The sequence below is a fragment of the Nicotiana tomentosiformis genome, chromosome 10 (assembly GCF_000390325.3).
Source record: "Nicotiana tomentosiformis chromosome 10, ASM39032v3, whole genome shotgun sequence".
Lineage (NCBI taxonomy): Eukaryota > Viridiplantae > Streptophyta > Magnoliopsida > Solanales > Solanaceae > Nicotiana > Nicotiana tomentosiformis.
This window is the reverse complement of record NC_090821.1, coordinates 5,072,466-5,097,319: the sequence shown is the minus strand read 5'-3', so window position 1 is coordinate 5,097,319 and position 24,854 is coordinate 5,072,466. Positions and strand designations below refer to the sequence as shown.

The 24,854-nt window shown below is 37.8% G+C and overlaps 4 protein-coding genes across 5 annotated transcripts; 2 read left to right on the top strand and 2 right to left on the bottom strand.

Moving 5' to 3' along the window:
- Positions 1-7,426: 7,426 nt before the first annotated feature.
- LOC104089018 (NADH dehydrogenase [ubiquinone] 1 beta subcomplex subunit 9-like) lies at positions 7,427-12,491 on the bottom strand. 2 transcript variants are annotated; one of them, XR_684677.4, is made up of 7 exons: positions 12,277-12,485; positions 12,146-12,187; positions 10,694-10,775; positions 9,913-9,968; positions 8,245-8,318; positions 7,802-7,899; positions 7,427-7,540 (listed from the first exon to the last, which is right to left on the bottom strand). XR_684677.4 is itself a non-coding variant. In XM_009593827.4 (6 exons), exons 1-5 carry the CDS (start codon positions 12,406-12,408, stop codon positions 8,271-8,273), a joined length of 360 nt encoding a protein of 119 aa, XP_009592122.1. In that variant the 5' UTR covers positions 12,409-12,491; the 3' UTR covers positions 7,548-7,899; positions 8,245-8,270. The 2 variants fall into 2 exon arrangements, 1 of the variants encoding a protein (XP_009592122.1); XM_009593827.4 differs by lacking the exon at positions 7,427-7,540 and having other exon boundaries at positions 7,548-7,899; positions 12,277-12,491.
- Positions 12,492-13,294: 803 nt separating this feature from the next.
- Positions 13,295-16,330, bottom strand: LOC104089017 (fructose-bisphosphate aldolase 1, chloroplastic). The gene is made up of 5 exons (XM_009593826.4): positions 16,056-16,330; positions 15,483-15,752; positions 15,120-15,229; positions 14,671-15,031; positions 13,295-13,809 (listed from the first exon to the last, which is right to left on the bottom strand). The coding sequence occupies exons 1-5, from the start codon at positions 16,227-16,229 to the stop codon at positions 13,531-13,533; spliced, it is 1,194 nt and encodes a 397-aa protein (XP_009592121.1). The 5' UTR covers positions 16,230-16,330; the 3' UTR covers positions 13,295-13,530.
- Positions 16,331-17,970: 1,640 nt separating this feature from the next.
- On the top strand, positions 17,971-18,495 carry LOC117274901 (uncharacterized). The gene has a single exon (XM_070186364.1). It carries the CDS (start codon positions 17,971-17,973, stop codon positions 18,493-18,495), a length of 525 nt encoding a protein of 174 aa, XP_070042465.1.
- Positions 18,496-18,664: 169 nt separating this feature from the next.
- LOC138899682 (uncharacterized) lies at positions 18,665-20,426 on the top strand. Its single transcript, XM_070186363.1, has 4 exons — positions 18,665-18,707; positions 18,797-19,625; positions 19,692-19,743; positions 19,890-20,426. Exons 1-4 carry the CDS (start codon positions 18,665-18,667, stop codon positions 20,424-20,426), a joined length of 1,461 nt encoding a protein of 486 aa, XP_070042464.1.
- Positions 20,427-24,854: the final 4,428 nt, after the last annotated feature.

Genomic DNA, 24,854 nt, shown 5'->3' with positions numbered 1-24,854 from the left:
TTAATAATTATTCAAATAATCAATTTAACAGCTCTAAAAATTATGAAAAATTATAGAAAATACTTGTATAGGTTTGTCAACTAAATGATGATGCAAATATGCCATGTTGAAAGTATATATGCATTTTTAGAAAATATGAGAGAAAAATGAGGTATCAACACCTGCCTTACCACGGGGTAGAGTGGATCGATGTTCAATTTGTGTGTGGCGATCTCCTTTGGGAAACCTGGCATATCTGCATGGCTAAAAGAAAACAAGTCTGTGTTAGCAGTTAAAAATTCGCGAAACTTACCTGGTTCCTAAAGTTTGTAGCCTATGTAAGCTTTCTTGTTGTGGTCGTTGCTGTCTAATTGAACGGGGTCGAGGTCCTCTATGGTCGATCCTGCGGCCTCGACCATATCGGGGTCTCTGATGACGTCTTCACTGTTATCGCATTCCGACCTCGACCCTGTTGATTGCTCTGCCTATTTTTCTTTATCCTTTGTTTGTTGGGTGGCCGTACAGTCTAGGGCAATGCGAGAGCATTTCTGGGATGTGCGTTTCTCTCCTCGTATATTAAATATTCCCCTTGGGTTTGGGAATATGATGATTTGGTACAAGCTGAAGGGGATAGTTCTCATGGTGTGTATCCATGGTCGCCCTATTATGGCATTGTATGATGTGTCCTGGTCCAAGATGTGGAAAGTAGTCTCTAGAGTGACGCCACCCGCTAGGATGAGGAGTGTGATCTCATCGGATGTTCACTCAACTGCATTGTTAAAGCCGGTTAGTGTGATGCAGCGTGGCACTATCTTGTCCTCGAGTTATCGATCATAGTGAGGGAAGCCAAACTGCTGGTATCTGATTTATCGAAGATGATAGTTTCTTCGAGTTCATCATACCGTTCGTGGGTGATCGACCGTTTGAACTTGTGGGTTGTGGTGAACTTCACACTGTTGATGGAAAAGTCGTCCCCGCTACCAATCATCATGTAGATGGTGCGGGATGGCGAGGGCAGTTTCGGCGGCCCTTGATATTGTTCACGTCCCCTCGCAAAGTTGGTCCTTCCCCGATCGTTCAGCAATTCTTTGAGGTGTCCCTCTCGCAGCATGTTTACGACCTCCTGTCTTAGGGCGATGTAATCTTCGATTTTGTGTCCTCGCTCTTGATGGAACTCGCAGAGGGCATTTGATTTTCTAGTATTCGGGTATGACCTCTTCTTTTGTGGCCACTTCACCTTTGGTCCGAACTTCTCCAAGGCATAGACTATCTCTGTAGGTGACACGTAAAAATTATAAGCGGATAGTAAAGGGGGCATACCTCTCTCATTCTGATGAGTCCCTATTCTTGATCGGGGTGGGCCTTCTTTATGGCGGGATGATGACACTGCGGTGGTTCTAACATATGGGAGATGTCGTTCTCGATTTGGTCGTGTGGCCGCGGGATCTCTTCTGATATCATTTCTTCTATCTTTTTTGGATTCTGCTTGCACCAAGGTCTGTCGATGGGTCGGCCCATTGAGGTCGTCTTCATCTGCTCGAACTTCAGCGCAATAAGTGTTATGTATCTCGTCCCAAGTAGTTGGGGGATACTTCATAAGTCAACTTAATAATTTTTTTGTCGCCCTTGAACCATTTCTGCTCAACCCGTTTTAAAAAGCTGCTACCGCCATTCCTTCCGATACATGTGGCAAGGTCATCCTTACTCGGTTAAAACGGGCGAGAAAATCCCTCTGCCCCTCTCCTGGAGAATGTTTAATAGCAAAGATGTCGTTTACTCTAGCCTCGGCCTTCTTGGCCCCGGCATGGGCCGTTACGAACTTATCGGTCATTTCCTCAAAGGTTTCGATGAAACGTGTAGGCAGTTGCGAATACCAGGCTAATGTGCCTCCCGTGTGGGTTTCGCCGAATTTCTTTAGCAGAATGAAGGATACTTGTTCCTTGGCGAGGTCATTGCCTTTCACGGCGGTAACGTAGTGGGTCACATGATCTTCGGGGTCGGTTGTGCCACCGTATATTTTCAGATATGACAGCATCTTAAAGGTCTTTGGTATGGCATGTGGGGAAGCACTATCACTGTACGGCTGCTCGACGAACCGACTGGCATCTCCCTTCGGCAATAGCTTAAGGGCGCCCGATATTTTATCGACCCTTTCTTCGGGGTCTCTCATTTGGTCCCGAAGTACCTTGTTTTCGTTTTCCATTTCCTCCATCCTTTTCAGAATGGCCGTGAGAGCGTCGTCACCTGCATTATTAACAACATTGTGAGTAATACCTGTCGTCGTGGGAGGAGGAGAGGGTTGATCATGTTGCTCGTCCACTGGTGGCATAACGCAAGTTCTCGCATTTTCTGCGGCTGCATCCCGAACGGGCTTATGGAGGATGGTGGTCAATGTATCAGTTAGCCAGGCCTCAAGAAGCTTCTTTACTGCTGGTGGTGCCTTATCTACCATGGATGTGGAGGCTGCCTTACAAAGAGATATTGTGATGTTGCAGTGGGGAGGAGGTGATCCACCTCGCCTAGGAGAGGCATTGGGCGTCGGGTCCTCGTCCATTGCTTTAGAGCTTTCATGGATGATGTTCATGAGGTTGGTTGGGAGGTCACTCATTATTCTCATTCTTTCTTCTCTAATACCTGCCATATTAGATCTATGTATGCAGAGAGAAAAAGGTTCTCGTTTTGGTTTTTTTTTTTTTTTTTACGTTAGTGACTAGTGTCGATTGTAGATCTAGAAGAAACTAAAAGACTTAACTAGAAGATCCCCACAGACGGCGCCAAATTGTTTGCCCAAAAAGTGTAACTTTCGGCTAAACTATTATATTTATGTAATAATGGGTTAAATCTAGTTAAACATAATAACTCTAGATGCCAATCTTAAAAACGTGTGGGATATGGGGGTAGATCCCATAAATGGTTGATAACAATAAATACAAAATATTCTTAAAGTGTGAGTAATAATGGAGATGTAACTAGCAATAAATAATAATAAATTATATTTAAGTAAATATGAGGAATGATTCACCCAATAATGGATGGATTGGACGAATATTTCTCCGACAATGATGAATGACAGATAGATCTAAGATTTACTTAATCAATCCTCGGATCCGGTGGAAAGGTGTGGAATAATATGAGCAAGAATCTTGATAAAAATGTAATCTTTGTATTTTTACCCGAAAGAGAGAATCTTCATCTGAAAAGTATTCTTATCAAATGAATATTACATACCCCTATTCCTTTTCTTTTTCCCTTATATATTTGACGCATATCCCTAGTAAACCCTAATAGTACAAGTGCATATTCTCTTTAATATCCAATTTCGAAAACTAATCGATGTTGTCCTGTTAACGATGCTCAACCTCGGCCATCACTGCCTTCTTTACCACGAACCTCGCTATCCCGACCCCGACTGATTATCTCCCTAATAATGCATTACCCTAAATATTTTAGGGCGGATTTTTACCCATACAATTCTCAATAGCCACGAGACTCTAAGAGTGATCTTTTTATCGACGAATGTTCTTATTATACTTGTAGTCTCTAAAGAATAAGAACTAATTATACAGTATCTATATCGACAATTCAAGTATTATATACGGTATTAGTTTAGATCCTTTGTAAGAACTACCCGTAATATGGTTTGATGGCAATTTGCGGCGGTGGGGCCTTTTATGGGCTAAATTCGTTTATGATAATGTTGAATGGTGTACCCAAAATATGCGAAAAAGCGTTTTGGGACCTAGGATTGTGGTCTAAACTTTAAATGTGGGGAGGAGGGTTCTTTAGGGTGGTGGGGTTCAATTGATTAGAAGTACTTGGCTGTTAGCATTACAGAATCTTCTTGGAATCTCATCATAGTTCAGTGAACACTGTTGGTATTCAAAAAAGCATATGTTTGTGTGGGGCTGCTTTGCAATAATAATCATGTGGGCGTAGTGAGATTGTCAGAAAATTATTTTAATTTTTAATTTTGTACGTCAATTTTGGTGTTGTTATGGTCTCCGTCTCCCCCACTTTTTCATTATTGCATTACTTCTCTGCTATATTGTTGTGATTTTGTATGTTTGTTTACTGTCGAGAATCTATCAAAAATAATTATTATGCGTACACAATTTAAAATAAGACTGTGTATTTATTATCTTTCTCAGATCACACTTATACAATTATATTTGATTTATTATTGTTGTTGTTAATTTTTATTTTTATAGGTAAGGGATCTGAAAATAAAATATAAAAGACGTTGAACCATTTCCTTTTGAATTTTGCATGATAAAATATTTTTCCACTTAGTAGATTAGTAAATTTGAAAAATTGTGTGATTAAAATAAAAGAAAACCATGTGGTAGGGAAAAAGGAAGATTAACAAGCTGTGTGGTGTTGATCTGTCCAATCTTGAACAAAGTTTATTTTATTGTCTTGTATGAAACACGATACAATAACAAATTTGTATTTTTATGCAATATTTCGATAAAAGATTCCATTAAAAATATTAGAGACCTTTGAGAAAGAGCAGGTAGAGAAAAAAGGGAAGGAAAATCTTTTCATATTGTGATGGTTTCTTAAACAAATACCTCCAACTAAAGGGAAGTCTTTTCCAAAACGAATACATCCAACTAACTGCCCCATTGTACTTGGCCTTTCTTCTTTCTTTTTACCTTTTTCTTGTTTGTCCACAAATCAATAAAATGATTTAGAGTTATCATGTCATCGAATCCTAAAGATCTTCTGGACAAGATTTATACATGGGCGAACCTAGGATTTAAATGTTATACGTGTACTTTTTCATTCTACCAAAATCTACTTTGTATATATATATATATAAATTTTGTCGAACTTTACCATATAAGTCGGCCTCTAGATTTATGGGCCTTTTTAGTTTGGCAGTGGGTGAGATTTTCGCCCATTGTTCCTTTATGTATCAAACTGTTTAATAAATAATTTTCTTTTTATTTTCTTATACTAGGTAAGAGTAAGGTATATACACACCTAGATCTCACATGTGAGATTTAACTGGGTTTCTTGTTGTTATTGTTGTTGTATGTATACGTGTGTAGAGAGTATAAGATAAGATTCCATATAAGGTTGTGGTTCTTGTCATCACCTTTTCTTAAATCAAATATTGTTGAGAATATGTGGCAGCTGGAGATTGTTGCAATTTAAATGTGTGATTGTGCATAAAAATGCCATTCTTTAAGATGGATTTGGCTGGTGGGAATGCCAGCTCTTTTGAGGAAAGGACTAAATAGGTCAGATCCAAAATACAAGGAATTACAGATGAGAAGGTGCTGGTGGTGGTATGATTAGGAAGTTTGCTTTTCAAGTAGCTAAAGGGCAGTTTTTTTGGAAATTTTTCGATCAAACCCGCGGTCGCTGTTCTTCGGGTGCACATTGGATAACATATTCACTGTGCAATAGCTTGCAAATTACACAGGAAATTAACAGCTCGGTACGACGAGCTCTGACTGAGAAGGTTGCTGATGAGGAAAATCGATCCCAAATTTCCCATGTGAAAAACCACTCATCTAACCGATTCAGCCGACCCTTCCGGGCTAAAGGGCAGTTGCTCATGTTGAGTTATTGCAACTTGGGGTCTCACAACTTGATAATATAATGCTAAATAAGGTGAATGTTGAGAAGTTTTTAGTTTTTGTGGAATATTTTATTTTGTCTTCTAGTTGGAAGAGAGAAGCCAAAACAAGAAACAACTGGCACAAAAGTCCAAGATAAACTTTCTATTCGATTTGCTATGCTTATGCAAGTGAAAAGGTTGTGTTCTGATTCTATCTAATCTAGAACTTGTTGAAACACGGTATTTGGCAACTCATGGATACTGAAGAGACCCAATTGTCAAGAAGTAAATATGTACTCCCTCCGTTTTAAAAAAAGTTATCTGCACAAACTTTAATAAAAAAAAAAAGACTTTTAAAATATGTGATCTTAAATAAGTCATAGGGGTATTATTACTTTTAACTCGCGCCAAAAACTATTTACATTCGGTAGCCGAAAAAGTGTATATAATATAATTTTTGTTTATAACATACATAATGTGTATATATACAAAAATATGATATTATTTTGAGAGCGGCTATATAATGTCATTTTTCCTAAGCCATAGCATTTGTGTGGCTGTAAAACTTTTAAAATTTGTGGTCTGAAACTTGACATATCACTTGTATCATGTATGACTATAAATACTTTTTATTAAGGAAATATTGAAAGATGTCAATCTTTTTGAAATGGACTAATAAGAAAATAGTGTCAATTTTTTTGAGATAGAGGTAGTAATAATTTTCAAAATGAAAATGACAAGTTGGTGTAGAGTAGGGAATAGTAGCTTTTTTTCTTTTCTTTTTCAATTGGTTGAATATACGACCTACATTTGGTTCAAGGTATTTTCTCTCTATATTTCTTCATAAAAGCAAGGGTTTTTTCAAGATTATTTTTAATCGATTTCAACTCAACTATTTTATCAACAAACCGACCAATGATTCCCACGGAAAAGACGAATTTTAGATAGAGGAGGTGGATAAGAGTAGGTGGTTTTAGGTAGGGAGAATATTAAGAAGACAATTTGGAGAAGAATTGAGTTATGTATTTGACTGATTGTTTGATGAAATAAACGTTGATTATGCTTTTGGGTCATGTTATAGCAAGTTGATTGATTTTGACAATTCGCCCGTATTCCTAGTTTCAAAAATGTTGACCAAATCTCTCAATTATTAGGAGACTTCCTTTCAGTTCTTCTTTCTGTCTCCCTCCTACCCAACCTCCTCTCCAAGAAATAGTGCCCCCTCTTATTATTTGGCGGCAAACGGGCAGGTCGGATTTTTTCTATATTTAATACAGATAAAAAATATGTTAGTCGACAACAGATAATATGAATGTTCATATTATTCATGATTTTTTAAATATGATCACTTTTAAGAGAAATTTCAGTCTCCCAAATTTGAGGAATCCTCTATTTGGTCTTTTCAAATGTAAAAGTTAAAATTAAGGAACCCCCAATTTGGTCTTTGCAAATGTAAAAGTTATCCATTTTTTAAAGTGGATAATATAGATCTTATCCATATTTGATCAATTCTTAAAAATTCATTATCCAATTTATTTTTTAATGAATTATATAGATGCATAACTATTTGTTTTATCCATTTTGCCACCACTAATTATTGTCCTATCATGTACTTTAATCTATTATCTTTATTATGAAAAGTTTTTTGTAATAATAAATGAAACATAGATTTGAGACGTGTTTGTGTAAAACGAAATTTGTGTTTAAATAATCAATTTAAAAAGCACTTTGAATAACAATTAGTGTTTGGCCAAACTTTTAAAAAGTATTGTCGAAGTATATTTTTTCTGAAAAGTGTTTTTCAAATAAATGCTTCCGGGGAGAATTAGTGTTTTGCTTCAAAAAGCTTGGTCAAACAATTAACTTTGAAAAAAAGTATTTTTGACAAAAAAACACTTTTGGCCAAGAAAAAAGCTTGGCCAAACAGGCTAGAAGTTGTATCAATTTAATCTTGGTTTGAGTATGGTTCCATGTTTGTCGCCGTCATCAATCCTATACATACAAGACAAACATCAAATTTTAATTGAAAATTTGTCTAAACCAACGACAGAAGTGTACCAATGATAATCAAAATATGAGAAAGTGAAAAGCCACATAATCCTCGCACTTCACTGAGTTTGACTTGATCTCCATGTTTTGACGTTTATTTTTGAAATTTTGCTGTTTGCAGCTGACAATTACTAAACAGGAAAATTAAGGTAACCATAGTATGGTGCCAATTCACATTTCGAAACATAAAACTAAAAATCATACCAACTTCGCATTGAGAAGTCTGTGAAGCAGATGGTATCACTCGGAAAAGAAAGAGACATGATTTGAATGTTCTCACATGCCTGCAACTTCTGAATTTGCTGCACCCAAAAATATAACATGTAAAATCAAAAGGGAGAATTGGTAAGCAACTAAGTATACATTCTAATAACTAGAATGATAAAGAATGATTATATTTCCATTACACTGTTGACAATTTATAATGAGTGATATAACCATCATCTGAGCCTCTACTTTCACAAGGTAGGGAGGGGGTAAGGTCTGCTACACATTACCCTCCCCAAACTCCACCTGTGGGATTACATTGGGTTTGTTGTTGTTGATATAACCATCATCAGACAGTACGAGTAAAGTAACTTGCATTTCTAACAAAAGTACAGAACCATTTGAGCAGCAAATATGAAGATACACAGACTTGATTCTACCTTTATTTTATAACCACGAGACAGGATCATACTAATTCAGCCTCTTCCTTGCCATAGTCATACACTATCTCAATCTGCATCAAGAACTTATGAATTAGACATATGGAGAAACGATAAGCGAGGGCATTGTGATAGCATCCACTCAATACAAGATATTGAGTGGATGTGGCACCTAGTACATGTCTATTAACAAACATATGGTAGCAACTCAAGCATGAAGAGGCAACATAGAAGTACCAAAACAAAAGCCCAGTGCTTCTTGTAAATAATTGTCATGCCCCGTACGAAATAACACTAGTATATCATTGCAATTGATGTGAAATGCAGTAAACACTAAGGCAGAATACTCTTATCAATTTTCTACATGATATATTCTCATAATACATTCATAATAGAGTTTTGCCAATTAATATAAAGCTCAAACTTGAAATGGAAAAACTAAATTCATGAAAAATTTCTCTTTCTCGATCAACTATAAGTGTAAGGCAATGTATTGACTACATTGCCATCTTCTTTAATCGAATCTTTTCCTTTTTCCCATGAATTCTATTAACAGTCATCATTGGTGTACCCAGTCAGAGAATAACAACATTAAAATGCAAGTGTGTCAAAGACAAAGGTTAAGTTACCGGAGTTATAACAACCAAGGTACTTAGTAACTAAAAGTCCGCATAAACACCATGCCCCACTCCCACAAACAAAAAATTGAAATCTTACACCACCAGACTGCATTGCTGATGCGTGAACCTAGAAAAGTAAAGCTACAATATAGACAGTACACATAATGAGCAAATAAACAGCCAATTACTCAACTTCAAAACGAACCATGGCAAGAAAGAAAATTAAAAAGATATTGATGTACTGTTGGTATCCATATTCAGCTCACAGTAGGGCTGTGCATAATTTGGTAAATACCGAATTACCATACCAAACCGAAAATTTTGATATTTGGTATTCAATATTTTGATATTCGGTATGGTATTTGATTTAAGTTTTAAAAAATATTGGTATTAAGTATGGTATTTGGTATTTTAAAATAAAATACCGAAATACCGATACCATACCGAAATATATATTATATTACACAATACATATATTATTAATTATAACATAAATATAAAAATCTAAAATTTTACTTTCCTTTATTTTCTAAGTTCATCAATTAACTCTAAGCAAGTAACAAGACATTTCTAATGATCAAATCTATTCTTTTATATACATTTTTCTCTCTCTGGGTTGATATTTGCTAGTTTTGGACAAAACTTTTGTCAAGAAATATTTTTACTTTTGTACTTTTGAGTACTTTAATTTAGAATATTACAGTCTATAACTCTATGCACTAGTTAGTATTCAAACCGAATAAACCGAAATTACCAAAACGAATAAACCGAAACCGAAAGGAGAAAAACCGAACCATACCGAATTTAATTAGGTAGGGTATTGGTATTGCATTTTAAGAAACCGAATAACGAAAATACCGAACCGAAATATCTAAATACCGTACCGTACAGACCGACGAACACGCCTAGCTCACAGTACTAAATAGAAGTTGAAAAATATGGTATTGGTAGAAATTTACAAGGAGGATAGCAGGAAACAACTCAAGCAACCGGTTAATTAATAAATGAGAGAGGGTGCACAATGCAAATAAACTTCTAAACAGATTACCCCTTCTGGCGGTACAGGGTTTCTGTTGAACTTGGAACCACCAGGAGCCCATGGAACTGCTCATCAAAGCAAAGAAGAACAAGATACTGTTAAAAGTCCAGAATAGTAGTAAGAGTTGCTGAGAGATTTTCTCCGTCCAATTTTACTTGATAAAAAGACAAAGAAGTTTCTGTCCAAGACAATCGAAATGAACATGTGAGCGTCAACAAATTAAAGTTACTTTTTTCGGTTTAAAATATAATCTAACCCAACAATATCTGACTTTATGCTTCTCTTCCTTTAGTATCGATATACTAGTAAATGTGTAAAGATAGTTTTACGGCTGTTAACAAATAAAACATTGTAATAAGGAAGAAAATCAGATAGTCCATCAAGGAAAAGTACATTGCAAGCAAGACAAGAATTTAGGAAACCTCTAATTAGTTAGCATCTTATAAGCAGAAATCTTAAAAACTATCCACTTCTAAACATATAACTTTCTGCCAGAAATATAGTCTTGGTTATAAAAAAAATTGCAGTCTTTTCCTCATAATTTAGAAAAGTTATCCTCCCAGTAACCAAACATCAACGACCTCCAACTGTTGGAAGCATGTCACATAAAAAGGGCAAACAAGCAGATTTGGACAGTCCTATGCAAGCACAAACTTAAGGAAATGATTCGAGTTGAAAACTTATTCCCCATATACTCTCAGTCTCTTAGATGCCATATATCTATGGAATTTACTTCATAGGGAAAAAATCCAACTTGCGACACGAATTAAGAGCTCGCAAAGGAATTTACCAATGTAGGGATCAGGGTGCCGCCACTTATTATAGCTTGCTTCGCCATCAGCTATAAGTCTATCAATAGTTTCAACATCTTCCTGGATGTCAACAGAGTGAACAAAAAGAGAATATCAAATTATAGATACAAGTGCCGTCAGAATAGTAAAGTCTTTCAGTTGCACTAATGAATGCCACTCTTGCTTATCCGTTTGACCATGAAATCAGCTAATATTAAGACAAGCAAGTAGATTCATTTGTTTCCGTCATGGACAACATTTTCTTTCATTATAAAAGTTTCTGAATACAACAACAACAACAACAAAAACAACCCAGTATAATCCCACTAGTGGGGTCTGGGGAGGGTAGTGTGTACGCAGACCTTACCCCTACCCTGGGGTAGAGAGGCTGTTTCCGATAGACCCTCGGCTCCCTCCCTCCAAGAACTCTCCACCATGCTCTTGGGGTGACTCGAACTCACAACCTCTTGGTTGGAAGTGGAGGGTGCTTACCACTAGAGCAGTCCACTCTTGTCATTCTGAATAAAGATTTGAAAATAGTAAAACTAAAGCAGATGACTGATTTCTTTTCATTATGTCATACTTCACATGGAGAAATCAGTTCATATAACAATAAGGACATATACATTTTTTCCATTTAAATAAGTAAAAAGAAGCTATAGCCTTAATTCCTACATTGAGCTGAAGCAAGTTGCTTACCACCAAAACCCGGTATTTTTAGCACACAAACACGTAAAAAGAGAACTAACAAGCTGATAGACAAGATTTTTTCACATGGACTGGTCACATTATATGACAATAAGGACATAAGTGTGTTTGATAGAAGCAAGATATTCTCATTTTCTACTGATTTACTACCAGAAAATATTTTCCACCAATAGCAGAAAATAACTTTCGCAGAACATTTCCCTTCAAGAATATCCCAACTCTCCATATCACTTGTTTCAAACAACACTAAGACATATTTGTAATCTTTTATACTCAAGAAATTAAGCAAATAACTATCCTCGTACTCTTTCCGTTCACCTTGTATGAGTATCAAATGGCACTTACTCTGAGAATCAACTGTCAACTTACTTCATAGTTTATACCCAATCAAACCCCGAAAAATAACGCGGAAAATGATTTTTCAAGGTAAACATTTTACTCCATTCCAAATTCTATGGGTCCGTCTTTCTTCTTTGATATGTAAAAAATTAAAGATATAGACCTTACTTCCTACAATGAGCTTAAACAAATTTATTTCTAACAAAAAAATTACAACTTTTGCCATATAAATGGTAATATAACATGTCAAAAATCATAAAACATCGATTTACTGGAAAAATAAATTTAAAAAAATGAAGGAGAATGAGCTCAAACCACGTGTTTGTATAACATGTCAAAAATCATAAAACATCGATTTACTGGAAAAATAAATTTTAAAAATATGAAGGAGAATGAGGTCAAACCACGTGTTTGTTGGCCTCGAACCTCTCCCTGAGCGCATCGGCCTAAAACAAAAAGCAGAGAAAATTAACACCTTAATTAGAAAGGCGATGATATGAAGAAATGTGGAGATCGAATCAATGATAGAGATTACATCAGAATAAAAGAGGTGACGATGAACGGCCCAATTGAGAGTGTCTCTGAGAGCATGCCTGTAGAGGATCCGAACTCTCTCCTTCTGTGCTGCTCTTCGCGCTACGTACCAAGCTGCTGCTACTCCGTTCATCGCTTCTCTCTCTCCTAAATCTCCCCCTGTTCACAGCCTGCTCTCCGTTTCTTCTCTTTGCTTTGAATTTCCCCAAATCATGTAAGCTTGGGCTTACGACGTCGTTTTGATCCTAGTTTTTCTTTTTCATAAGTGAGTCAATTTTGCAAAAAAAAAAACAACAAAAAATTACCTTTTTTTATATGTTCTGTTAAAACATGCTTGTGTCAAGTTAGGTTGTCTATATATTTTGCCCTTTGGGCTACGATTATTTTTCGGACCCCATGTGAATACATGATACTTTGTGCACCGGGCTCCTACTTTATTAAGATTCAAATTATTCCCCTGTCACAATTTATGTGAATTTAAAAAAGAAATCAAAACTTTTAAAACTTGTGGTTGAAACAAGTCATAGATATTTGTGTATTCTCGTTAAATATGAAATTGAAAGCTTAAAGTTAAATTATTTTAAATATAGAAAATTATAATTCTTTTTGCGGTAACTAAAAAGGAAAGAATAACACATAAATTGAGATTGAGGGAGCACCGTAGAGGCATGCCGTTAAATTGTAGCTTTAGGTTTAATTGTTTTTTCCCGTTTTATGAAGTGCCTTTGAGCGATTATTTTTTGTCTCTCGATCGGTCCTTTCACTAAACGCATAATAGGGGTAAAAATTTATTTATATTTGCTTGGTTTGAGATAAACAACATGTGCACATAAATTTTTGCCCGGAATATAATATAGTTCCCCTATTTTGTAGTAAATGATAAGTTGTCCGTTATATGACTCTTGTTCATTGAACTCTTCTTCAAGCTTTGTATTCAATGAAAAAGGTATTATTAGTTCAGAAATTAAACCAACCAAGGTTATCTTAGCACAACTAGAAAACTGATTCGGGCTCAAACATTGTAGGAAACTGTTCCACCAGTAGTGTTTGATTCATTAATAAAATACTACTTAGTACTAGTAATTTTAATCAGCAAGAAAATAGTAAGGTAGTTAAATAGTACAAATAATCAATCATATCAAAAATACTCTTCTCCATAGCTATATACTGATTACATTTTGCATTCCTCTGCTACACTATAGTGTATAATCAACCAGCTTATTTTCACTTGTTCGTGTTCAAGACTTTGATGCCCTTAGTAAACGTAGCCCTTAACAAACATTCCTTTTTTAGCTTCGTCTGATTCACCCTCGCCAGTGTACTTTCCAAGTTGAGCAAGAGAGTTGGCCTTAGCTCTGACTAGCAACGCGTCCTGAGCAGCCTTCACGTTCTCAGGGAGTCCGCCCCATGTCTTCAAGCAAGTGTTTTGAAGAGCCCTCGCGTATGAGAAAGATACGTGCCACGGGTTTGGAGCTTGGTTCATGGCATTCAAGTTCAATGTAGCCTCAACTTCTGATTGTCCACCAGATAAGAACTGTTCAAATCCCAAACAACATTGAGTTGAGTAATCTCCTACCTTTGTTTTAAAATGTATGCTGTTTCTCACCTCAAATATTTACAGCCTATACAATATGCACTAACAGTATGTTGAAACTTTCTAGTGATAAAAAAGGGCAGCCCGGTACATTAAGCTCCCGATATGCGCGGCCTTACCCTGCATTTCTGCAAGAGGCTGTTTCCACGGCTCAAACGCGTGACCTCCTGCTTTCCCAGTTACGCCAAGGCTCCCCAACATGATATAAAAACTTATACATGTGACATATGGGTCTATAAGGCCGAAATGAACATTTGTACACTCAAAACATAAGCCAAAAAGTCCATACAAGTATCCATACACATGACATCAACTTTCTAGTGATAGTCGCTAAGAGTTGTGAAGAGCTGGCTCAATTAGACATCCCAAAGCATAGGTTTCAATGGTTCTTAATGTAGTTTTTATATGCTTTTTGCCTTTTTGGTAACTTTTACGAGTTTAACTTCTATATATACCGACTGTGTAAAATATTTTTTGCTACCAAGTCATCTACTTAAAATATAACTACATGTAACTGGTCATAATTAGTGGAACTAGTTACCTTAAAACAAGGCAGACAACTTGCTATAACATATTAAGTTACACTCAAAGTATAAAGTTCTACTACCCTCAGTGTATATATATATATAAGTTAAACTCAATGCATGTATCCTATATTCAGAAAGTCTTCTGCTAGTTGACAAGCTTTTCTTTTCTTGTTATAAGTATTAACAACTGCAAAATCAATATATCTTTATGTCTTTAGCAACTCATATAGAATTTGAGATTTAGTGAAACGGTAAAAATGAGGAGGAGACTTGCCATGATTCCAGGGACAGCAGGGGGAATTCTTCGGTGGAGGAGCTTGAGAGTATAATCAGCAACTTGCTCGGGAGTAGCCCTGTCTTTGCATTCAGCACCAGGAGTGACCATACTCGGCTTGAGGAGAATACCCTCAAACATGACATTGTTCTCGGCGAGGTAAAAAAAGACCTCGGCCCAAACCTGCTGTGCAACCTCAAAAGTCCTGTCAATGCCATGTTCACCATCCAACAATATTTCCGGCTCCACAATTGGGACCAAACCACTGTCCTGAGCAATGGCAGCATAGCGAGCCAAACCCCACGCTGCTTCCTTCACTGCCAATGCAGATGGTCCGTTGGGAATGCTCACGACTGTACGCCTGAAATACCAAAAACATTAAGTATATATCATTATAGTGCACCTGGTTGCCTTTTTTATTGAAGTAAGTCGGATTTCCTAAAATTTACCATTTGGCAAAGCGAGCTCCTTGTTGGTAGTATGCAGCAGTGCGAGAGGCAAGGCCGTCTAGACCTTGGCACCATGACTCATCATTTGAACCAGCAAGCGGCACTAAACCCTGTTTTCAATCAAGTCAAAAGATGATCCTTAGTTAGATAACAGAGGTACTTTGAACCAAATATGTTTGAGAATCAAACTAAAATAGAGTTGAACACCCTGGCATTTTATTCGTCTGGCCCCCAACCAAAGGCGGATTCAGAATCTTAAATCATCAGGTGCAAAGTATCCTTTGCATCGACTACTTTTCCGTTGTAGTGACAACAACTTACAATAAATATATAATTCCCAAAAGTGTTGCATTTTAAATATACCTTGTCAACTTTGATACCAGGAACAATATTTTGTTCAACAAGGACATCAACCATTTTGCGGCCATCAGTCGTGGATTGGTAGAGGGTCTCCTCGAAGAGAATGGCACCAGAGACGTACTGTCCAAGACCTGGAGCTGTTATAAGCAAAGTTCTATAAGCTTGGCGGTTAGCCTCAGTGTTCTCTAACCCAATGGAAGCCAAACGCTTTCCGCAAGTGGCATTTGACTCGTCCATCGCCAATATTCCACGCCCTGGTGATGCAATTGTTTTCTGCACAGTTACCATAAACACTTCATTATCACATTGGTCTTTTATTTGCCTCTTGCTCGATCTGCTAAATTTATTAATGAAGCATTAAACGGGCCAATTATTAATAGATTTAACTTATATACACTGACACTGAAATGAATTTCTACACTATCATTGTATCTGTTTTAACTGGTTATAGCAGGCTATTTACTTTATCGGCAGCTACATGATATTGTAGGTCATATTAACATGGCAATTTATATTAATTATACGCTATCAGTGCACAAAAGTTAAACTCATTATTAATAGACTAATGAAACTTACAGCGGTCTTGACGAGCTCATCAGCATAGGAACAAGCGGCGCGGACAGTAAGACAAGGGGCGGTTGTAGGGTGGCAGCGGATAACTGAGACGGAAGGTTGGCGAAGAGTTTGTCCCTTAACGAACTCAGATTTGTCAAAAACTGGAGATGACTTTAGCAGAGATGCTGAGGCCATTTTCTTGTTTTTTTCTTTTTCCTCAAAGTAAGAGTACTCTTACTACAAATACCTTATCTCAGCTTTCTCCTCAAGTCTCTCCTTGCCACAAACAAAGTTCTCAAGCAGTTCCAAATTTATAACTGTGTCAAGACAGCAATTGTTTCACCAAAATGAAGATATCTCATTTGAGGTTGTCATGCTCTAAACAATGTCCACTTGCCATGTAGACATAATTTTTCTTTTTGGTGTAGTACAAATGGTTAAAATATATGGAATTATTTCCACCTTGCAAAAGAATTTCCACTATGTTATCATATGGACTTTTTAAGTCATTAAAACTGGAAAAAAAATCTTTGTTTTCTTGGAGTTATTTGACAATTGAAAGCGACATTACAATCACGATATACTAGAGTACAATTAAGTTGGCTTGCTCAAAGCAACACCAGTGCCCAAACGTGAGGCTCTGATTAGCAGTCCAGTCCTCTATTGAGGCCAGGGGCGAAGCTACATTGTCCTAAGGGTGGTCTTTCGTCGAAAAATTATACTGTGTATATATAGGTAAAATATTAGGTTTTAGAAATATTATAACATAAATTGAACACCCTTTGTCGGGTAATTGTTTTTACTTCTTTTAAGTTTGAATACTCTTAGGGACTTTTGCATCTATACTCAATTTTTGGGGTCACAATTGAAGCTACACCCACTGCTAGGTTATGTGTCCTGTTATGTTTTGATGATCTAACAAACTTAATGATGAAAACCAGATGGGGAACCTGTTACACATGTTCAAAGTGCTCAAGAACAACAAGTATCAAGTCAGACACAAGTTCCAACAATCAGAGTCAAAGAGACGACAGGAGAACAGATGGACATAAGTTCCCTTGCTGACTGTACCAGTCAACTGCTCACAACTATAAAGTTGCTGCAACTGTTCCTCTGCACACACGCAACAGTGTGACCAGTGCAGTAGCCACCTCCTAGGACATGCCTTGTACCGGATATTGCTTGCATCATCCAAGTGATGCCACTTGTGTAATATTAACATGAAGCAAAGGGAAAACAACACACTTGCACATTCAAGAATTGATCAAGCTTTCTCTCAAGTGTTGCCAACTTGCAAGTGACATTCAAGGCTTCAAGAATAGAGAAACATCATAACGAAAGACCAGTTTCCTGCATTGAGTTATTACATGTCCCTAGTTATGTTGTACCTTTGTTAAAGTGATTTACTTGTAATTCTTACTTAGCTTAGCTAGAATCATTGTGTGGGAAACCTTTTGTAAAATCATAAACCTCGTGTTTGTGTCTTGACTAGAGCTAGTCGAGTTGTGAGCTTTGTAATAGAGTTATTACAAAGAGGCTTGTAATAGAGTTATTACAAGTGAGTGGAGGGTTAAAGTTTTAATTCCTAGGTTACAATAAGTTGTAATTTGAACTTGCTCGGTTAGTGAAGTTGAAATCCTACGAGTGTAGGTCGTGATTTTTAATCCCATGAGCTGGGAGTTTTCCACGTAAAACTCTGTTGTGTCATTTACTTATCTCTTTGTGTGCGTTCTGTGGGAACTGATAAAGAACCTTATTTTCTATACAGTTTGGTGGACCCTAAGTTTCTATCAATTGGTATCAGAGCAGGTTCTTTCTATGAGGCTAACACCTAGAAAGGATCCTAATGGCTGCTTCACCAAACTTTAAAAAATGTCAATCTACCTACAGACCACCAAGATTCAATGGCCAATACTACGGATGGTAGAAGACAAGGATGGATGATTTCATCATGGCTGAAGATTCAGAGCTCTGGGATGTTATCTGCGATGGTCCTTTCGTTCCTATGAAGACCATTGGTGAACCGGCAATGACAGTTCCTAAGACAAAGAAGGAGTACAACGATGTTGATTGCAAGGCTATAGAAAAGAACTTTCGAGCAAACAAGATCCTCATCTGTGGTATCAGACTAGACGAATACAACAGGATTTTTGCATGTCAATCTGCCAAGGAGGTCTGGGAAGCTCTCCAAACATCACACGAAGGGACAACTCGAGTCAAGCAGTCGAAGATTGATATGCTAACCACTGAGTATGAACTCTTCAGGATGAAAGATGATGAGTCCATTCAGGACATGCACACTTGCTTCACTTTCATCATCAATGAGCTTCATTATCTGGGAGAAATCATTCCAAGGAACAAATTTTTCAGGAAAATACTTAGTGTATTACCTGGTTCATGGGAAAGCAAAGTAAATGCTATCATAGAGGCAAAGGATCTACAAAAGCTGACCATTGATTAACTTAGTGGTAATATGAAAACTTATGAAATAAAGAAGAAGAAGGATCATGAGAGAAAAGAGCCCAAAAGGAAGAATAACCTCGTCCTCAAGACAGACAACAATGACTCAAGTGGTGAGGATGCTAATATGGCTTACCTGACAAAGTGATTTCAGAAAATGGTTCGCAGGAATGGAGGTATTGCAAAAACGGGAAGCTCCAGCAAGCCAAGAGGGTATGACTTATGTCATAAATGTGGAAAGCCATGACACTTTATTAAGGACTGTCCTCTCCTTAAGTAAGATCAGTACAATCACAACACAGACAAAGCAGCCAAGAAGAACCCGGTTCCTGACAAAAGATTCAAGAGAAAAGAAATCGCTAATAATGTTGTGAAACAAGCTCTTGCTGCATGGGGAGATTCTTCCAGCGAATCTGGAGAAGATGATGCACAAGGTGATACCTCCGTGATGGTAGTTGAAAGTAAAACAGCTGATTATGATTCTATCTTTGCCTTGATGGCAAAATCTAACGATGATGAAAATAATGATGATGATGAGGTAAACTTTCTAGACGTTCAAAGAAATATGAAGTCTTACTCTCAGAAAAAGCTTATATCTTTGGTAAATATTTTAATTGGTGCTTATCACAATCTTATAAATGATAAAAATGCTTTAACTATAGAGCTAGGAGAGGTAGAAAATGAGAGAGATGATTTGGTAATCGTAGTGGTTGGCCTAAAAGAAACCATCAAGGATTTGATGAAAGAAAAGAGTGTTATGATTAAAAAGGTTGAAGACGTAGAATATGAGAGATATGACTTGTTGGTAGTCGTCATGGACCTAAAAGAAACAATAGAGAAATTAAAAAGGGAAAACAGTTCTGGGACTGTCCAAAAGGGAAATAAAGTTGCAAGTGAGACACACATTAAGCTTGAAAATAAACTCAAATCTGTGAAATCTAGTCTGTGTGCTGAACTTGAAAGAAACAGACAGCTTCAAGAAGACCTAGGCAGAGTTAAAAATGACCTAGAAAAATCTCTAAAGTGGACCTGGTCCTCTGATACAATTGCTGCCATATATACAAGCAGTGGTGGGAACAGGCAGGGAGTCGGGTTCCAAAAGGAAAAGACTCTCTACAATTCACATAGCAAGTATGTTACCATCCCTGATAACTGACTTTGCACTCACTGTGGCAACACTGCTCACTTTAAAGAAAGTTATAAGGCTAGAATTCAGTCCCAACAGAAAAATAAGGTTTCTATTGAAAAGGTAACTGCTGTTAAGGAACCTGGTTCCTCCATTAAAAAACGTACATTGCATGCCTGGACAAAAAGAAGTTTAATTCCCTTTTCCTCACTACAAGGGATCTAAATTTGTTTGGGTTCCTAAGTTTAATCCTTGATTCTCTTGTGCAGGGAGCAGTAAAAGGAAGTAGCCAAAAATGGTATATGGATAGTAGTTGTTCTAAGCACGTGACTGGAAGCATCGATGATTTCCTTTCACTCAAAGCCTTGCAAGGAGGGAGTGTGTCCTTTGGCAATGGCAAAAAGGGATACATTCTGGGAGTAGGAAGAATTGGGAAGTCACTCACTCACTCAATTGAAAATGTGTACTATGTGAATGACTTGAAATATAGCCTACTGAGTGTTTCCCAAATCTGCGAAAAAGTAAACAAAGTGGAATTTGTGTCAAAAGTCTACACAATCACAAATCGTGTGACTCGTGAAGTGGTCCTGGTGGCAAAAAGATACAAAAATATTTATGTTGCTGATTTTGAGTCCTTGCAAAATGGGGATCTCACATGTCTAAGTGTTGTTGATGATGATGCTGAATTATGGCACAGAATATTGGGTTATGCAAGTTTTACTTTGCTGAACAAATTGGTCAAGAAGGACCTGGTTCGTGGCCTGCCTAAGTCAAGCTTCAAAAATCACAAGGTGTGTGATGCATGAGTAAAAGGAAAGCAATCCAGGTCCTCCTTCAAGCCCAAAAAGGAAGTCAACACCTCAAGGACTCTTGATCTTCTCCATATGGCTCTTTGTGGACCTATGAGGGTGCCAAGTAGAGGAGGAAAGAAGTACATATTTGTTATAGTAGACGACTATTCTAGATTTAGCTGGACCTTGTTCCTCAGAACCAAGGATGAAACTTTTTTCGTGTTTGCTGCTTTTGTAAAGAAGATCCAAGTGAAGATGAGCCATAATGTTGTGTGTATAAGATCTGATCATGTCACAAAGTTTGACAATGCAAAATTCGATAAATTCTTTGCTGAAAATGGCATAAATCATAATTTTTCAGCTCCAAGAACACCTCAACAAAATAGTGTTGTGGAGAGGGAAAATAGGACTCTTGAAGACATGGCAAGGACAATGTTGATTGACAGTGGCATTGCAAAAAGCTTCTGGGCATAAGCAGTTAACACTGCATGCTACTTGGTGAACAGGTGCATGATCAGGTCCATCCTGAACAAAACCCCATATGAACTGTTGAAAGGGAGGAAACCCAAGCTAACACATTTAAGAACATTTGGATGCAAATGCTTTGTTCTCAACAATGGCAAAGAAGCACTTGGAAAATTTGATGCCAAAAATGATGAAAGAATCTTTCTGGGCTATTCATCACAAAGCAAAGCCCACAAAGTCTACAACAAAAGAACTCAATGTGTTGAGGAAAGCATACATGTAATCTTTAATGAATCACACCACTTATGTGGGAAAGATTCACATGATAAGATCGATCAAGACGGAGAGCAGTCAATGGTTCCTGGTGAAGTCATTGATATGGCAAATGGAAATGCCGACATGATGTGTCACGTCAAGGAATCAAATGAAGATGGTGCAGCTGTATCTCAAACTGATACAGAGGAACCTGGTCCCTCAATCACAATAACTGAAGCTGAGAATAGAGTTGTTGATGATGTGCAAGGAACCCTAGATGCTGAGCTGAGAAGCGGGACTCATGTTAACAATGGATCACATTCAGAAGAACCTGGATCCTCTCACAATGAGATTCAGGTATCTAACTGGAAGCACAAAAGTTCACACCCTCTTCAAAATATGATCACTCCTCTCGACTCAGGGATTCAAACTAGATCAAAGTCAAGAAACACACTTGCCTTCTCGGCCTTTCTTTCTCAAATTGAGCCTAAAAATATCAAGGAAGCATTGAAAGATGCTGACTGGATTACTACTATGAAAGATGAACTCCATCAATTTGAGAGGAACAACGTATGGCACCTGGTTCCTCAACCTGCTAACAGAACTGTTATAGGAACTAGGTGGGTATTCAGAAACAAACTTGATGAGTTTGGAAACACAACAAGGAACAAGGCAAGGCTACTAGTTCAAGGCTACAATCAAGAAGAAGGGATTGACTATGATGAAAATTTTTCTCCAGTTGCTCGAATGGAAGCCATCAGAATCCTCATTGCCTTTGCATCTCATATGGAATTCAAATTGTTCCAAATGGATGTCAAAAATGCATTTCTGAATGGATATTTAAAAGAAGAAGTCTTTTTCAAGCAACCACCTGGCTTCGAATGTCATGAGTATCCTGAGCATATATTCAAACTTGACAAAGCTTTGTATGGGCTGAAGCAGGCTCCTCGTGCTTGGTATGAAAGGCTATCCAAATTCCTCCTAGAAAATGGATTTACAAGAGGAAAAATCGACAATACCCTATTTATGAAGAAACGGGGGAGGAACCTGCTCATTGTGCAATTATATGTTGACGACATCATCTTTGGTGCAACAAATGACTCTATGTGTAAAGAATTTGCAAAGCTCATGGGCAGCGAGTTTGAAATGAGTATGATGGGGGAATTGAATTTCTTCTTGAGTCTGCAAGTTAAGCAAACTCCTAAAGGGACAATGATAAGTCAGCAGAAGTATATCAAAGAGCTTCTAAAGAGATTTGAGATGGAAAGTTCAAAAATCATTGATACTCCTATTGCTACCGCCACTCGTCTTGACATGGATGAACCGGGTTCTCCTGTGAATGAGACCATGTACAGAGGTATCATTGGGTCACTCATGTATCTCACAGCAAGTAGAACAAATATCGTATTCAGCATAGGATTATGTGGTAGGTTTCAATCCAAAGGAATCTCATCTGAAGGCTGTCAAGAGAATTCTAAGATATCTCAAAGGAACACAGGACCTGGTTCTCTATTACCCTTCAGGAGACAATTTTGACTTGATTGGATATGCTGACGCTGATTATGCTGGTTATCTGGTGGATAGAAAAAATACCTCTGGCATGGCACATTTTCTAGGACCATGTCTAATTTTATGGGGTACGAGGAAACAACACTCAATGGCTCTTTCAACTGTAGAAGCTGAATATGTGGCAGTTGCTTCTTGCTGTGCTTAATTGTTGTGGATCAAGCAGCAGTATTGCGTGTCATTACTATGTGATAACACTAGTGCTCTCAACATGGCAAATAATCCAGTCCAGCACAAGAGAACGAAGCACATTAATGTACGACATCATTTTCTCAGAGACAATATTGAAAAGGGTCTTATCTGCATGAAGTTTTGCAGCACATAAGACCAAATTGTAGATATCTTCACCAAAGCACTGAGTAGAGAGCAATTCGAAAAGAATCAACTGGGACTTGGGTTGATAAAGTCAAGTTGATCACCTTGTCCCTCAATGATTGGCTATGAAATAAATGAACAGGTAAAACAGCTAAAAAGTATTTTCTGGCAAGTTCTAACTCATTTCTATACCGTTATAGGTACACACACATGGCAATTACAGAGCAACCAAGAAGCTAGTGGCACTGCGTGTTGGTAAAAGGATGAGGCTCACATTTACAAAACTTGTCAGGGAACCTGGTTCCCTTGACACAGGTTAGTAGTTTTTTTGTACTCTCATACACAACTCTTTAACAGCTGAGAAAGTGCCACGTCATTAAAATTTGAGTTTCTCTTTTTACCCTTCTTTAGAATCCAAACGTCGTACCCATTACTAATCGACCCGTCTACCCAGAAAATTAATACCCATTTCCAACCGGTTCCTCACCCTGTTTAAATAAACCCAAACGATGTCTCTATAACCATTGTTCACATCAAAATCCAAAATCTCCCTTTTTCTCTCAACAACCAAATACTTCCTTTCTTTATGTTCTTACTACAAATCCCTACCATGTCTGAGAATCTAGAAGCCTCAAATATTCCAGGTGTCATCCCCACTGTGTCTTCATCTCACGAAGCATAGGCGACAAAGTCTAAGTCCCACATGCCACCAAGTCCAAACCCCATACAAGATTCTCAACCACCCTCTACTTTTTCTCCAGCCTAATCGAGTTCAGGTTCTCATCGGAGTCGCAAACCTCCGAACCCAAAGAGGTTTGTGGTTGTAACCTCTCCTTCTGCCTTGTCAGAAATAATGGCTAAATGTGACACAGTAGAGGGAGAAGAAACTCAAGAAGTCTCCAGTCTGCAAGTAGAAGAGAGCTCTGAGGCCCAACAGAGTGTGGTTCGTGATTGTAAAGAATCAGCACCAAGCCTTGATTTGAATGTTGCCAACCCTACATGTAATATCTCTCTTGAGTCTACCTTAGGGTTAAATGAACAAAAATCCATAGAAGATATATTGTTAATAGCCGCTGAGGGAGTCGTGGTCGGCGGTTGTGAGGAGGTTAATGATACTGTTGGGTGTCAGGGGGAAGGTGAAGGCTATCCGGAAGAGAGTAGGGAACTGGTGCCCTTTGAAAATATAGCACCTGATAGTACTACTGGGGAAACTCATGAGGGACATGTTCCCTCTGCTCAAGAGGAGCCCTCTTCTCAAGAGGAGCCCTCTGCTCCTACTTGGGATGAAACTCCCTGCTCTACAAAAGAGCCCCATGTCAGTACTGATCCTGCTCCCTCCCCTCACTTTGATGCTGAGCCACTAAACTTTGTCATTCTTGAGATGAGATCTCTATCTGAAGAGGAAAATAGTAAGGAAGACTATGATGATATGCATGTAGCAAGCTTCATTGCTGCTCGAAGTAAGAAAGGAGTTCCCAGTGCACCTACTCTTAAAAGACCCACTACTAGGTTGTAAAAGAGGGAGGCTCTTGAGTCTGCTAAAGAAAAGCAGAGAAGAGAATAAAATGAGGAGGTTAGTGAAAGGGGGAAAGCTGGTGAATGAAGAGGAAGTGCCTACGGCACTTATTATTGATATTGATGACGAGGTGACTGAGGAACCCGGTTCCTTAACTCGTAAGTCCTCGAAGAAACCTACAGTTCCAAAACCTAGGAGAGAATCATCTGTGAGCATGATGGAGGCTAGCAATGTTGAAGTAGAAAAGTTTGGGGAGAAGGTAGCTGAAGAGTCTGGTGAGAAAGTGTCTGAAAAGTCTGGTGACAAGGTGCCTGAGAAATTGTCTG

Coding starts and splice junctions, on each gene's coding strand:
- LOC104089018 (XM_009593827.4), bottom strand. CDS start 12,408: ATGAACGGAGTAGCAGCAGCTTGGTACGTAGCGCGAAGAGCAGCACAG. Junction 12,188..12,276: donor GTCACCTCTTTTATTCTGAT/GTAATCTCTATC, acceptor TTTTTGTTTTAG/GCCGATGCGCTCAGGGAGAG. Junction 8,319..9,912: donor ACCCTGTACCGCCAGAAGGG/GTAATCTGTTTA, acceptor TTCTTGATGCAG/ATTGAGATAGTGTATGACTA.
- LOC104089017 (XM_009593826.4), bottom strand. CDS start 16,229: ATGGCCTCAGCATCTCTGCTAAAGTCATCTCCAGTTTTTGACAAATCT. Junction 15,753..16,055: donor ATGAGCTCGTCAAGACCGCT/GTAAGTTTCATT, acceptor GTAACTGTGCAG/AAAACAATTGCATCACCAGG. Junction 15,032..15,119: donor GGAGCTCGCTTTGCCAAATG/GTAAATTTTAGG, acceptor TTGGTATTTCAG/GCGTACAGTCGTGAGCATTC.
- LOC138899682 (XM_070186363.1), top strand. CDS start 18,665: ATGGAGGTATTGCAAAAACGGGAAGCTCCAGCAAGCCAAGAGG. Junction 18,708..18,796: donor AGCTCCAGCAAGCCAAGAGG/GTATGACTTATG, acceptor ATCACAACACAG/ACAAAGCAGCCAAGAAGAAC. Junction 19,744..19,889: donor ATAAGGTTTCTATTGAAAAG/GTAACTGCTGTT, acceptor TCTCTTGTGCAG/GGAGCAGTAAAAGGAAGTAG.
- LOC117274901 (XM_070186364.1), top strand. CDS start 17,971: ATGGATGATTTCATCATGGCTGAAGATTCAGAGCTCTGGGATGTTATC.